Here is a 13,779-nt window from a genome sequence, read left to right on the forward strand (position 1 = left end):
GGAGTCATTTAGAATGGGAAAAACTCCAATACGTCGTCGTCGAATTGAAATTAACTACAAAATGTGAGCACATTTGATACATGAATGTATATTATAATTCTCGCTTGGTTGCAACTCTCAAATTGATCATTTTAGCCGTATAGAAAATTCATAAGATTCAAATAAATGACGACTGGAGTGCATGGAAACACTGTTTTATGGAGATGGAACACCGGAACAAAGAACTTGTGAGCACAACAGGCACACTCGAACCGGTTTACTAAGGTTGAATTTGAGGATGGGAACCACTTGATCGGAACATTTGCTGCACAAGATCCTTCCGCAATGCCGACTACAAAATTATCAAATAAAAATTTCAGTCAGGGGTTCGGGAACGTGTTGAAGAATAAATTAAATAAATTAAAAAACTGACCAATGATGTTTGCGAGTGGTGATGCCAAATTTGCTACCACACTCCATGCAATAGTCGTGTTCAGCCCAAGGCGGTTCTTCATTCAGTTGTTCCAACAATCTGCAAGTCAACCAGAATTAATATTTATTCTATAGCTGAGAAAAACAAAACGCTTTTTACCTAACAAGTAGCTGTTTGGTAGCCAATTGATAATTGAATATTGAAACGCCACTCTTGTTTGTGGCGGCCAAACAGGCGCCAGCCCGGACGAGAGCTTTGCACAAGGCCACGTTTCCTTTCATGTAGGCCAATAAAAGAGCTGAAAATTTAAGAAAGAAAAAGAAATGAGCACGTGAACCAGGAACCAAGTGTCGCTAATCGAGTTATACGCGAATTGCCGTCGATGTCGGGTGCGTTGATCGGGTACTGAGGCATACACTGTAGGAATAGGCTTAGAAGACTGGCGGATGCATCGCGACCACTTCCCGCCGCCAGGTGGAGAGGATTTTGTCCGCGCATGTTGCGAGACTCGGCGTCCACTTGTGACTGGGTCAAGAGCACCTGTGCAACACTGACGTGACAAAGCCGGGCAGCGGTGTGGAGAGCTGAATTTCCGCAATCGTCCAGTGCCGACCAGTCAGCTCCGGCGTCCAGCAAAATGCTCATCAGCCCAGCACCGTCTTCACGCTCCGCCGCCATGTGCAGAGCTGATTGCTGGCGTGGGCCACGCTCGTTCAGGCCCGCACCAGCCACAATCAAATTACGCAGGATCATTTCGTCTTTACCTATTAAATGACAAGTCGATAATCATTTAACGAAATCTAGAAAAGTAATAAAATAAATTATACCTGTTTGAACGGCCAGATGAAGCGGCGTCAATTTCGCCGTGTCAGAAGTCCGCGAGTTGATGTTGACGCGAACCGAAAGTAAAAAGAGCAATCCTTCCAAGTCACCACGCAAAACAATGTCATGAAGCAGCGTCCGTCCTTTATTGTCATACTGGAAAAAATTAAAAAATCAATTTTATTACACAACCCCAAAAGATTTTAATGGATAATTTACCTGTTCGGCAACGGAAGAATCCTTTTCCAGGACGGCAGCCGCAGCCTTGTTGTTCTTGACCAAAAGAGCGGTAGCAAAAGGCGTCTTCTGGGTCCGGTCGACGGCGTAAAGGTCAATGTTAGACTGGCGGAGCAACAGTTGGACCAGGCCGGCCTGATGTTGCTCAATAGCCACGTGAAGTGGAGTCTTTCCCTCCTCGTCGCGCGGACTGATATCGGCTCCGTGCTCTAAAAGAGTAGCGGCCACTTGCTCCAGGCCCCACTGAGCGCAAAGATGCAGAGGAGTGCTGCGATCGTTTTCCGACCCGCCTTCTCTCCGAGGACTGTTCACTTCACATCCACTGCGAATGAGGAAACACGCCGAAGTTTCATCACTGGCGTCCAGGGCTCGGTGGAGTAACGTCTGACTGGTCCCGTCTGGCCCTTGTTCCCAGTGATCCGTGTCAACTCCGTAGCGGACGAGAATGGATGCCAAATCTTCGTTGTCGGACGTCAGCGCTAACCAAAGTGGACAAGCGTCTCCGGGAGCTTCTTCCATATTGGCTCCACGTCGGCAGAGCGCCTCCAACACCGACGGCAGATTTTTGCGGATGCACAGCACCAGAGATGATTCTCCATCCGGCGTGAGGGCGTGAACGTCGGCGCCATTATCCAATAGAAAGAGTGCCGCTCGTTCGTCTCCCTTCAGCAGGAAATAGTGCAACAGTCGGTGTCCTTCGTTGGGACTGGCGGCATTGACGGACGCTCGGCCTCTCAACAAGAGCTGGGCAATCGAGTAACGACCCAAGCGTAAAGCGGCACATAAAGTCGACTCGCCGGCCGAATCTCTCACATCAAAATCGATCGCCGTTTTGTTCTTTCTGTGCATTTTAAAAAAAGAAAATAATTAATTGAATTAGAGTAAAAAAATACATTGATGAAAACTCACTCTGTGTGTTCGACGAAAGCGGTGATGACATCCTCGAATCCGCCATGAACGGCCAAGTGTATGGAAGAATGGAGCCCGATTTCTTGAATATCTTCTTCTTCTTGGGCTTGATCGACTTCGTCGTCCTCAAATGGATTGTAACTCTCGTCGGCCACTTTAGCCACTTTGACCTTGACCTGCACAGGGCTGGAAAGCGTAGGGGGTGGAGTCTGTAGGTTAGGATCTGATCCATTATCCAGCAGCTTCCGGACCACTGCAGACATTCCGGATCGACTGGCAATGTGCAAAGGGGACTCACCCTGACGGTTCAGTGCATTCACATCCGCTTTGTGATTGACGAGGAAGAACCTAAACACAATGGAATTTACTTATAAAATGACCTTGTGGATTTACAGATTGTTCACATTAAAAAAACCAATAAACCTATGCCTACCGATTTAACCACATATTATCACTGATTTAAAAAAATTAATGTTGTCAATTAAACTTTGAGAATTTACGTGGCTTGTTCGAGTTTGGCAAAAGCCGCCATGTGTAAAAGGGGAGCACCAGTTACGGACGACACCGCGTTGACACACGATGAGCACTTGACTGTCAGCTGCTCGGCAATGGACAGTTCAATCTGAAACACGACAAATGATCTTAACACGTGCTCTTCTTTACATTTCGGTATATTATTTGGCTTACGGGATTTTGAAGGGCGTACCACAGAGGGACGAAACCTTCCTTGTCTTGTCGTTCACAATCCGTTCGGGAATCGGCTAATAGAATCTCAATTAGCGCCATGTTGTTGGAACGGACCGCCAGGTGTAGAGGCGTGCTGGAAGAAGCATAACAAAAACAATCAATGAAGGAAACTGGCAAACTGTTGTGGTCACGTGGGCCAAATTTATGGTCACGTTGAGCGGTTGAGCCGTTATATACCTTCCATCTTCCGCGACTGCATTGGGGCTGCAGCCTTGTTTCAGAAGCAGACTCGAAACGTCAGCCACCGTGTCGGATTTCCAATCGGCTAACAAGTGTAGAGGTGAGTAGCCGGAATCGGGTAAGACGGCCGTCGGTAGAGCTCCGTGTTTAAGTAGAAAATCGCACGAAAACTCATCCTCTGTTGTTAAGTACACGAAAGATTATTACGTAAATCTAATATCGTTTTGTGAAGAGGTTTACGGATTTACTTCGCATAATGGCTTTGTGTAGCAACCGCTGGCCGGCAGGATCGACGCAGTCCACGTTGGCCCCATGTTGAACAAGGCACAAGGCCAGAGATTCGTAACGCAAATGTAACGCAATATCTAGAGCAATGTCTCCTTTCGAGTCAACTGCATTTAATCTCACGGGCAACTAAATGAGAAAAAGAAAATAAAAGTTAAATAGAAACACTTGAATTTTTAATAAAAAGGACATAGAATTTTCAAATTAATAGATGGGTTGCCGAAACCCATCACTGTAGGGGGTGCGCCGACCAATAGGAAAAAAGCTCGGTCAGAACAACAACTAGAAATCTTATTTGTGACAGTTCGTTTCGGATTTCGTGGAGGGAGGAATACGGCTGGTCGTCCTGATAAAAATCTCAGCAGCCCAACAAATAACGCACAGAGGGCAATAGGAAATGAATGATCGAAGTTGCTCAACGCTGTAAACCCAACTATTTCGCCACCACAAAGCGGAGTTCACACACAAGAAAAGATGTCCTTCCCTAGTTTGCTTCAGCTGGTCCATTTTCTATTGTTCATCTCTACATTCCACTCTGGTAAATTAAGCTAAAAATTTGTCCTGAATTATTTACTATTGCTAATTTGGGGACTGTTGATGGTCAAACGGTTGCATGTCACCATAAAAGTAATAATGGTGGCAGTTACAAAACCAAACCACTAGTTAAAACAAAGTGTAGTGCCATGCAAATAAATTCAATAATTGAAAATAAAATAAAAATTGTTAAATACTACATTGCTTGTGGTAAAACATGACTGACAGCAATGCCAAGAAAAAATAGAACATTTTCTTTTGTTTCCCACATACGTGGGAACTGGTCACATGAATGAGGTCACATGTAACTAAAAAAATTTCTTTTGTTTTCCCTTTAGCTTTGGGGATCCAGTGTTACCGATGCCTTCCAAAAGCAGTTCCAAACACAGGCAACCAAACTAATTCATTAGAGCCTTGTTCAAAATTTGACGGGTCCAGCCCATTTGTTATTGACTGCCCCCTCTCCACATTCTGCATGAAGAGGAATTTCACACTGGAATTTCCAGATGGAAGTAATAAAACACACAGACCCCTACACAAAGATTTGTTCCCTCCCTAAAGTTTATTTCCCTTTTCTTTCACTAGGAAACGCCATTGTTACGGAGAGAGGTTGTGCCCAACAGAGCTTCTCCTACAGGGTGCTAAAACGAGGACAGTGGCAGACGGTGAACGACGTCAATGAAACAATTTACCAAGACGGATGCATCTTGGAACACCAAGGCACCAAGCCTCCAACCCAGTATTGCTACTGCTCAAGCCGACTGTGTAACGCTGCAACTCCGGTACAACACAGCAGCAACTTACTCGTTTATCTAATAATTTTCCCTTTTGTTTACTACGTTCTCCTCTAATCACCCCTTCGATATCCCACGTTTTACGATATCCTGTGATTGTTTACTTCAAAAATGTTTTACTTGTTTAGCATCACCCCCTATGATGGTCTGTGATAAATAATCGCGAATGTTAATTCTTGTGTGCTAGTACGAAAGGTTAAGGGCGTTGTTATACTATACTATCATAAAATAAACATGCATTACCTGTTGAGTGTACTTGATCAAATCGAGGAAAACGACATCTTCCCTTCCGAGACGGACGGCGGCGTGCAGAGGATGAGAGGAATGTTCTTCCAATAGGCGGTAGAGGGATTGGGCAGAAAGAGGAGCCAAATTTTCGCGATTCAAATCCTCCTGTATAAGAAAGTGTCAACAGGATGTCAATTCAATTATCACTAGATGGAAACAGCTTGTAAATTTGTGACCGACCCAGTGGTTGCTCATAAGGCTTGCACAAAACTTCCGGAGCGTTTCAGCTCCGGTTTCTTCAGACCGGACGAAAAGCTCCACACAATTGGAAACATTGACCATAGGAATGAGTTTCTCCTCGCAGCTGTTTATCAGGTCGCCCAGTCTGTACTGGCCGGCGGCTTTAAGAAGACTGACGAGAAAATCGAATCGATTATTTGGCACTTTCAGCTCGTCTTTATAAACCCAGCGTAACAAGGCATCCCCGATATCTTGATCCAAATGGCTCCAATCTAAATAAGGAAATGAGAGAATTAGTATAGCGTAAAAAAGATAAGATGTTGTTCAGTTATTATACTACCTAGTTCCTGTACATTATCCCAGCTTTGATTACTCAAGAGCCAATTATCAGCTCTGGCAGTGAGCACAAAACGGTGGCCAGGTACAGAGCCGTTGGCCAGCTTAATTCTCACATCACTGCAAGCACAAACCAAAATTAGAGTTGAATGTTTGAAATTTAGACACATGAACTTTTACCTGAGATTTTGGGACAAGTGTAAATTAGCAACAAACTTCAAAATACGGGCAAGAAAAGTATTGGAATGTTCCCCTGAAGAGGCACCGAGTTGTCTCAGCACTTCAGTGTGGCGGGCTTGCAGCTTGTTGTATTCTTCTCTGAGCAGTGACAAGTGATGAGATATTTTGGCTGCTTCATCTGAAAAATTGAAAGTAAATACAGAAAGAATGAGGGGATGTTTTTTCTTTGGAAAGAAAACAAAACCGACGTTAATTTACCTTTCCCTTCGTTGACCATGGCTTTGGGAGGAATGTAAAAACAACGCCAGGAAAATAGCAAATGGATTCCCGGCAAATTAGGTTTAACGATAAGCTGCTTTTGATTATTTTTGAAATCGTAGGTGGTTCCCAGTCGCCGCTATCGGGTAACCAACCTCATCAATACGTCAAAAATATGTAGAGCCCTGGCAAGCAGACGGATATCACGACCTATCTAAAGTGGCGCCAATTGAATCTATTTAAAAAGGGGCGTCACCCTGAAATCGCCAATCTCGAAAACAAAAATTCATTCTTAAAAAACAACACACAAAACCCCCATTTGTTAAAAGATTTATCATGTGTGAGGTTAGAACATCACGAACTTCTAAACGACCATTTAACGATGAAACTTCATTTGGCAGTTTAGTATGATCGATGAGCGGGAGACTTGGCGGGTCGACTTGTCGCGAGTTGACGAATTCAACAATCAAACGCCAACAATGGAGAAAAATCCAAGGCTGGCGACGATTCGCCCAAAGTGAAACAGGAGACGATGTCATGGATGGAGATTCCTTATTACATCAAGCCTCGTCCGTGTTGGATCACGACGGAAGACGATCTCTTAAATATAATACGAAACCAAAACAATCTAGCAAAAACAAAAATAAAAAGCCTCACGGGGTCGTGAATCCATTATGATTATAAAGTCTCCGGTTGTTTCATTCTTCCTTAAACGTAATTCAACATTGTCTTTAAATAACGTCCCGGTCTGTGTGTGTGTGTGTGTCTGTGTGTGCTGGTATCCAGTGTCAATGATCACGACTCTGTCTCTCAAAGTTGATTTTGTATTACAACGATTACAATCCAAGGGGGGAGGGATGGGATGGTGGGGAGAGAACAAAAAAATTACAATTCTTTTTTAAAAAATAATTTTCCACAACAAATAAAAAGAAAAGTGTGCGGGCGAAACGTTGGGAGAACAACAACAACACGAACGAAAGAAATATAAGACACGCGGTGCGATCTCGGGTTCAACAATAAAGTCCAAAACCGACTTTATTTTGGTTGGTTTTAGTTTTCTTCTTCTTCTTCTTCTTGATTTCATCGAAAATATTACAACTTGATTGAATGCTATGTTTTTATTTTATTTTAAAAACAAAAATAAAAAAGTTCAGATTTTGTTTTTTTAAATAGCCGATTCTTTGTCGTTATTGGAAGCTTTCCACCGGTGATCGTCCTCATCCGGAGAATCGTCGATCATCGTCACGACCTCATCGGGAAGCCAGCCGTTTTCAACGACGCGTCCGTCCCGCTGATGCTGATGCTTCCGCTCTTCCTCCCGCTCTTCGCCCGCTTCCGCTTCCTCGGCCAATCCCGCCAAAACTCTCCGTCTCTTCTGTAAGTTTCACATTTCAAATGGAATTTTTTCAAATTCAAATTTGAGCGGTAATTTCAAAATTTAAAAGTGTCTATACCAGAATAAAATATCGAACGTAGTGGTAAGGCAGTACGGCGGCGTTGGCTCCGGGTTCCTCGGCGTCCAGGTAGACGCCGCGGACGAGGATCGAATGGGCGCAGTAGCAGAGGATCAGGACGATGAGGCCGGCGGCGTGGGTCAGCAAATTGCTCCAAACTTTGTGATCTGCGTGATGCGAATTATGACAAATAATGGGCAAATTTCAGCGATAAAGAGGCCTGTTGTGTTGCGGCGTTGCCGTTGCAACCTGTTGGCTGAGGGGAGTAGCACCTGGAAATAAGTAGATGTCGTAGAGGTTCCACAGTCCTCGCCAGACGTTGACGGAGCCGACGTAGGCGATGGCCGTGAAGGCGTCCATGACGACGATGCGCCAAAAACCGGTGGCGCGGGAACAAACGGCCGCCAGCGGGGCTTGCAGAGCAAAGGCCAGCAACGACGTTGAATAACCCAAAACCTAATCAGCACATCCCAAACATTTTTTAAATTTGAATTTTTAATCAAGTTCGGAAAGATCGAAAAATTGGTAAGGAATATAGTCAACCGTTGAGCCCCAAGCGGACCATTCCGCATCTTCTGGAAACATGACCAGGTCCAGGTAAAGGAAAGAACCTCTCCAGACCAGGACGACCAACGAGCCCACAATCGTCACGCTGAACAGACCGTCCAGGGCTATTAAGTGCGGTCGTTTTGATTCCTTTTTCAATTATTTTAAAAATTGACGATTATACAACAGAAATAAAAATGAATATTAGTTAGAATTTATACGATTGTGCGGAACATGGTGGGGAAAGTGAAATATCCTTCGGGATCATCGACGATGATGACCAGCGGCGGTGCCATAATATTGCGGAAGGCACGAAGCCAAATGAGTCCAGTGATGCCGATGACGATCGACATGAGGGCCGTTGTCCAGCCGATTCCCGTGTAGACGTCCAGCGTTCCCCAAACACCGCGCCAGTGATTCACGCAACCTTATCACATCGCGTTTAACTGTTTAATTCTCAATTTAATATTTAATAATCATATAACGTACCGAAGCAGAGGACGACGGTGTAAAGTCTGGAGAGTAAGAAATAGATGCAAGGTGTCTGCCGAGTGACGTAATCCTGCAATTGGCGCTGAAACCAAGTGGCCAGCAGCAGACTGCCGAATCCCAACAGCAACGAGATCCAGCAGCTGGCGGCCGCATCATCCGGGTAGAGGTAGGCGTCCAGGAGGAACCAGGTGCCACGCCAATAGCCGACGACCATCGGGGCCACCAGACACAGGGACAACACCGTGTCCGTCAACACTGCCGCCGGATGGACCCACATCAAACCACTTTGCTGATGGTCCTCCATTTCTATTATTTTTTGAATAATCTCTTTTGAAATGTCAATGAACAGCAGTTGATTCAAACACTTTTGACTGGAACTATCTGCTGGACCCTGGAAGACGACAATATGGCGCACACTGAATTTTTTTCGGGCCGTCTCCTAACAACCAGCGGAGGTGAGCGGACACGCAGGAGCTACTGGTCGCAAAAGTGGCAACATGTTCCGATGATATGTCCGGCTGCTGCAGTCCCGCCGGTGTGTTGTTTTCTTGCGCTGCACAGCTGGATCGGATCGGATCGGATGGATGAAGAAGAAGAGGGGCAAGATGGTGCGTGCGTCGGCGGTGATGTCTCGACGGCGACTAACTGACCTTGAGTCAGTTAGTCGGAGTGCGTCCGGTCTACCGCCAAAATGAAATCAAACATAATCACGGAAGACGGGCGGCGGCCGCCGCCGCATCACTCCTCCCACCATATGCCCCACCCCGCGTTCGTCCATACACACTCCGTATTGTACCTGTGGGGGGCTGCTCTAATATAAAAGGCTATGTATGAAAAACAGCTGCACAACTGGCCAGAGATGTGCGACATTCACGGAGAAAAGGAAGAAGAAGAAAGAGATGGAAAAATGGTGGTCGTTCGTGAATGATACGATTTCTTTCCTTCACATCACGGAGATAAGAAGAAATAGAAGGGGGTGGGGTCGCTGATTGACGCTTTCCTGCTTTTGTTCAATTGAGAAAGTGTAGAGAAAGAAGAGAGAAGAGAAAGAAAAGAGATGAGAAAAATAAAAAGAGATATGAGAGAGAGAAGGCGAATCGGAAAAGGGCGTACACACACACTGAATAATGTATATAATATGATCGAAAGAGAAAAGAACCAAATCATGTATAGACACACAACTGGACGGAACCTTTCAATTTTCAATCAATAACGAGTTGCATCCGCGACCGGCGTCCCGCCGACAATCAAGTTCCGGAGCGAGAAGAAGATGATTTTGATTGATCTTTGATTTCACACGGGCCGGGCTCCGGGTTGCTGGACCGGGGGGAAAGAGGCTTTGAAAATGAATCAAGGACAGACTCCCGCCCGAAAATATATAGGCGGCTGTGTGGTATGAGCAGCACAGACACTGCCGTACTACACACACATACGCGCACGACTATACGACTATGTGCTGGCCAAGTTTTTAAGTAGGAAGTGGTCGATTCAAAGAGATTTTTTTTTTCAAGTTTGGCTGCTGCTGGCTTCGCAATGCTGCGCCATCATCGTCAACCCACACACTATCTCTGATTAGTCATATAATTATTACGGGTTCGAGTGGCAATGAGTGACGAAAGAGTCATAGTAAACCCAACATCGTTTTAGCTAACTGACAAACCGTGTCAACAATAAGAGAGCTTTTAGACAAGATATAGATGGACACTCGTGAAATGAGGGCGTCAAATAGACACTCGAAATCATCTTAAAACGTTATTATACCGTCGGGATTCCACCATTAGGCATTGATTATTAATCCAAACTTTCCAGAACTGAATTCATTTGATTTATAGAGTGTAACTTTGTCAAGCCAACGATAATGTAAAACACTTATTGATAATTCAAGCAACCGTATAATTACAGCACAGATTGTACTTGGAAATTTAGCCAAAAAGAAATTCGAATTATTTTTATTGGTATTACATAACTGATTATCGACCAGACGACCATACTTTGAATTTTTTTTTTTAGCATATGGTAATTTATAAATCCCCTCGGGCCCTCGCTCTCGAACGTTTCATCCGGTCCGGATATGATTTTAGTGGCAAGGCTTTTATTAAATCAAAAATTTTTTAAAAAGTTTCCTATACTTTACTATTATTATTACGTCGCCTTGCGATTAATATGCGAAACCCACTTGATGACTTGATGCAGTCATGCAGATGCAAAACAGTTTACATAAGCATATGTTTCTGATTAGCAGCACCCCTATCCAGATGTAAACAATCGCCAAATCTACACGTAACGTGATTTTTCTTATCGCTCCATGGCTCTTGTATCTCGTTTATTTACCTCACCGTCCTACTCCAGACAGGTAATTCTTCTTGTACGAGCAAGATGTAGCAGTTTAGCAAGTAGGTCTCTTCAGCCTGCAAGATCCAGCAAGAGCAATGGCGGTGTCAATTGTTCTTGGCGATTTTTCAGCTCTTCTTCGGCACTGCTGAGAAATGCCGGCTTGAAAACAGCCGAGAAAGTCAAACCCAAATTGAAATCGGAAGAAGTACGCCGGCTCATCGGTTTGGCAAAACCAGAAAAATATAGATTGCTTGGTAAAGATATTTTACTGAATTACTTGTTGAGATCAAGACATTGATTTTTTCCTCGTTCCTCTCATCCAGGTGGAATAGGGCTTCTATTTGTCTCTAGTGCAATCACCATGGTTATACCTTTTGCTATTGGCAAGGTCATAGATATCATTAGTGCCAATCAGGAATCCATGGTGGAGAACCTCACAAATGTGTCACTTATTCTCGTTGGCATCTTCATCTTTGGAGCTGCTTGTAACTTTGGGCGTACTTATCTCATGAGCGTGGCAGGTATTATCACCCAAATTGTCTCAGCTTCTGAATTACACCATCATTGTTTGTCGTAGGTGAGAGGATCACTCAGACAATGAGAAGGAATGTTTATGCTGCCATAGTCAAACAAGATGTAATTATTCAGTTTTTATTCGCTTGAACAGATTCAACTAATTTCCTATTGGAAACCAATTGCAGGTCAAATTCTTTGACAAGAACCAAACAGGAGAGTTGGTCAACAGACTCTCTACTGACACTACCCTAGTCAGCAAGTGTGTCACAGCTAACCTAGCAGATGGAATCAGATCTAGTGCATTAGTAGTTTCCGCTATTTCCATGATGGTACTATACGCTCTTACAGACAAACATATTCTGATTGAGAAATTGAAAAACATTTAATTTATTTTCTCTTTTAGTTTTACACGTCTCCACAAATAGCCCTAGTCGGTTTATCAATTGTTCCACCGGTCGCAGTACTGACCATTGTTTACGGCCGCTTTGTCAAAAAAATTACTAAAAAAGTTCAGGTAAAACAAAAACAGCTAGTTACAAATTAAATCGAGTATTTAACTGGTATGTTATTGGTAATAGGATGCGTTAGCTCAAGCCACTCAAGTAACCGAGGAACGAATTTCAAACATTCGGACAGTGAGGGCGTTTGGCCAAGAGAAACGTGAATTCGAACGTTACAACGAGCAGATTGATCATGTACTCACGCTTGGATACAAAGAGGCGAAAGCTAGGGGAACTTTTTTCGCTTTGGTAAACAACTTTTAGTTAATTTATTTTAATAAAAGTTGTAGATTCAAAACGAAAATTTAAATTTATTTTTTTAGACGGGGTTCGCGGGAAACGCAATCATCATTTCGGGTCTTTATTACGGCGGCTTGATGGTAGCGGACTCGTCGCTGACGGTTGGCCAGCTCTCCGCCTTTCTCCTCTACGCTGCCTATGTCGGAATTTCGATGGGCGGTCTCTCCTCATCTTACTCGGAAATGATGAAGGGCCTGGGCGCATCCACCCGTATTTGGCAACTGATTGACACACGGCCGGATATTCCCATTTCTGGTGGCCCTGTCATCCCGGCCGGGCAATTCGAAGGCTCTATCCGGTTCCGTGACCTTAGCTTTGCTTATCCGACCAGATTCGACGTTCCTATTTTCAACAATTTAAATTTGAGCATACCGGCCGGGTCGGTGACGGCTATTGTCGGTTCCAGTGGCTCAGGAAAGAGTACCATAGCAGCACTTCTACTCCGTTTCTACGATCCAACCAGCGTAATTAAAATAAAACAAATTAATTCATAATTTATTTAATTAATTACTACATGGATTGCATTTTAAAAAAAATATTTCTAGGGTCAAGTGCTGGTTGACAATCATTCGATTAAAGATTTGGATCCACAATGGCTCCGAGCAAACATCGGCACAGTTAGTCAGGTAATTTAAAATTTTATCGTCTCGACTTTAAACAATTATTTAAACATTTTCGTCGTATTTTAGGAACCCTCTCTGTTTTCGTGTTCCATACGGGAAAACATTCTGTACGGAGCGATCGATCCTAACTCTGTCAGCGAAGAACAAGTCATTCAAGCAGCCAAAGAGGCCAACGCCTGGTCCTTCATTCAGAAATGTCCTCAGGGACTAGACACAGTCGTCGGCGAACGAGGTGTCCTCCTCTCGGGTGGCCAAAGGCAGAGAATAGCCATCGCACGGGCCATCGTCAAAGTAAACCAGTCGAAAATTCATTGAAGCGTAATAACTCGAATGTTTTGTTATGCAATGCTTTAGAATCCTCGCATCCTATTGCTAGACGAAGCCACAAGCGCTCTGGACGCTGAGAGCGAATCGCTCATCCAAGAGGCGCTCGAACGCGTCACGAAAGGCCGGACGGTGTTGACCATCGCCCACAGACTGTCGACCATCCGCAAGGCGTCGCAAATCGCTGTGCTGGAACACGGCCAAGTGGTCGAGCTGGGCACCTACGAAGCTCTCGTGTCCATCCCCGACGGAGTGTTTAAGAAATTAGTTGAACTCCAGACGATCGGCTTAGCTGCTGCTTAATTCAAAAAAGAGAAAAACAAAAGTTTATGTTTCCTTTTTTACTCCGCTCACTACTATAATTTGGGAAAACAATTAACCGTTCAATCAACATATTGTTCTTATGTAGATAAGAGATTTTGGGTATATAGAGAAAACAAATATATTTGACCTAGGGTTTTTTTTGTATTCTACAATTTGTTGTTTTGTTACTAGTTGACGATGTCAACGCTAGCTGACGCAACCGGT

The 13,779-nt window shown here is 44.2% G+C and overlaps 5 protein-coding genes across 5 annotated transcripts in view; 2 read left to right on the forward strand and 3 right to left on the reverse strand.

The window, feature by feature from the left end:
- Nucleotides 1-13,779, reverse strand: part of LOC124312357 (collagen alpha-1(I) chain-like) — a 1,404,094-nt gene that overhangs the window by 161,507 nt on the left and 1,228,808 nt on the right. The gene's annotated exons all lie outside the window — the stretch shown is intronic.
- LOC124312286 (rabankyrin-5-like) lies at nucleotides 69-6,367 on the reverse strand. The gene is made up of 16 exons (XM_046776758.1): nucleotides 6,163-6,367; nucleotides 5,905-6,082; nucleotides 5,729-5,844; nucleotides 5,389-5,660; nucleotides 5,164-5,313; nucleotides 3,556-3,721; nucleotides 3,305-3,485; nucleotides 3,068-3,200; nucleotides 2,881-3,002; nucleotides 2,381-2,728; nucleotides 1,454-2,312; nucleotides 1,240-1,390; nucleotides 781-1,176; nucleotides 572-710; nucleotides 413-511; nucleotides 69-331 (listed from the first exon to the last, which is right to left on the reverse strand). Exons 1-16 carry the CDS (start codon nucleotides 6,179-6,181, stop codon nucleotides 196-198), a joined length of 3,465 nt encoding a protein of 1,154 aa, XP_046632714.1. The 5' UTR covers nucleotides 6,182-6,367; the 3' UTR covers nucleotides 69-195.
- On the forward strand, nucleotides 3,856-5,170 carry LOC124312487. Its single transcript, XM_046777014.1, has 3 exons — nucleotides 3,856-4,130; nucleotides 4,465-4,638; nucleotides 4,712-5,170. The coding sequence occupies exons 1-3, from the start codon at nucleotides 4,067-4,069 to the stop codon at nucleotides 4,975-4,977; spliced, it is 504 nt and encodes a 167-aa protein (XP_046632970.1). The 5' UTR covers nucleotides 3,856-4,066; the 3' UTR covers nucleotides 4,978-5,170.
- Nucleotides 6,969-9,586, reverse strand: LOC124312393. Its single transcript, XM_046776900.1, has 6 exons — nucleotides 8,652-9,586; nucleotides 8,384-8,589; nucleotides 8,160-8,312; nucleotides 7,889-8,072; nucleotides 7,617-7,783; nucleotides 6,969-7,537 (listed from the first exon to the last, which is right to left on the reverse strand). Exons 1-6 carry the CDS (start codon nucleotides 8,956-8,958, stop codon nucleotides 7,328-7,330), a joined length of 1,227 nt encoding a protein of 408 aa, XP_046632856.1. The 5' UTR covers nucleotides 8,959-9,586; the 3' UTR covers nucleotides 6,969-7,327.
- LOC124312316 (ATP-binding cassette sub-family B member 10, mitochondrial-like) lies at nucleotides 10,910-13,724 on the forward strand. The gene is made up of 10 exons (XM_046776796.1): nucleotides 10,910-11,242; nucleotides 11,312-11,509; nucleotides 11,566-11,624; nucleotides 11,690-11,833; nucleotides 11,908-12,018; nucleotides 12,083-12,253; nucleotides 12,328-12,768; nucleotides 12,850-12,930; nucleotides 12,994-13,218; nucleotides 13,282-13,724. The coding sequence occupies exons 1-10, from the start codon at nucleotides 10,960-10,962 to the stop codon at nucleotides 13,552-13,554; spliced, it is 1,986 nt and encodes a 661-aa protein (XP_046632752.1). The 5' UTR covers nucleotides 10,910-10,959; the 3' UTR covers nucleotides 13,555-13,724.

The sequence above is a fragment of the Daphnia pulicaria genome, chromosome 8, assembly GCF_021234035.1.
Source record: "Daphnia pulicaria isolate SC F1-1A chromosome 8, SC_F0-13Bv2, whole genome shotgun sequence".
Lineage (NCBI taxonomy): Eukaryota > Metazoa > Arthropoda > Branchiopoda > Diplostraca > Daphniidae > Daphnia > Daphnia pulicaria.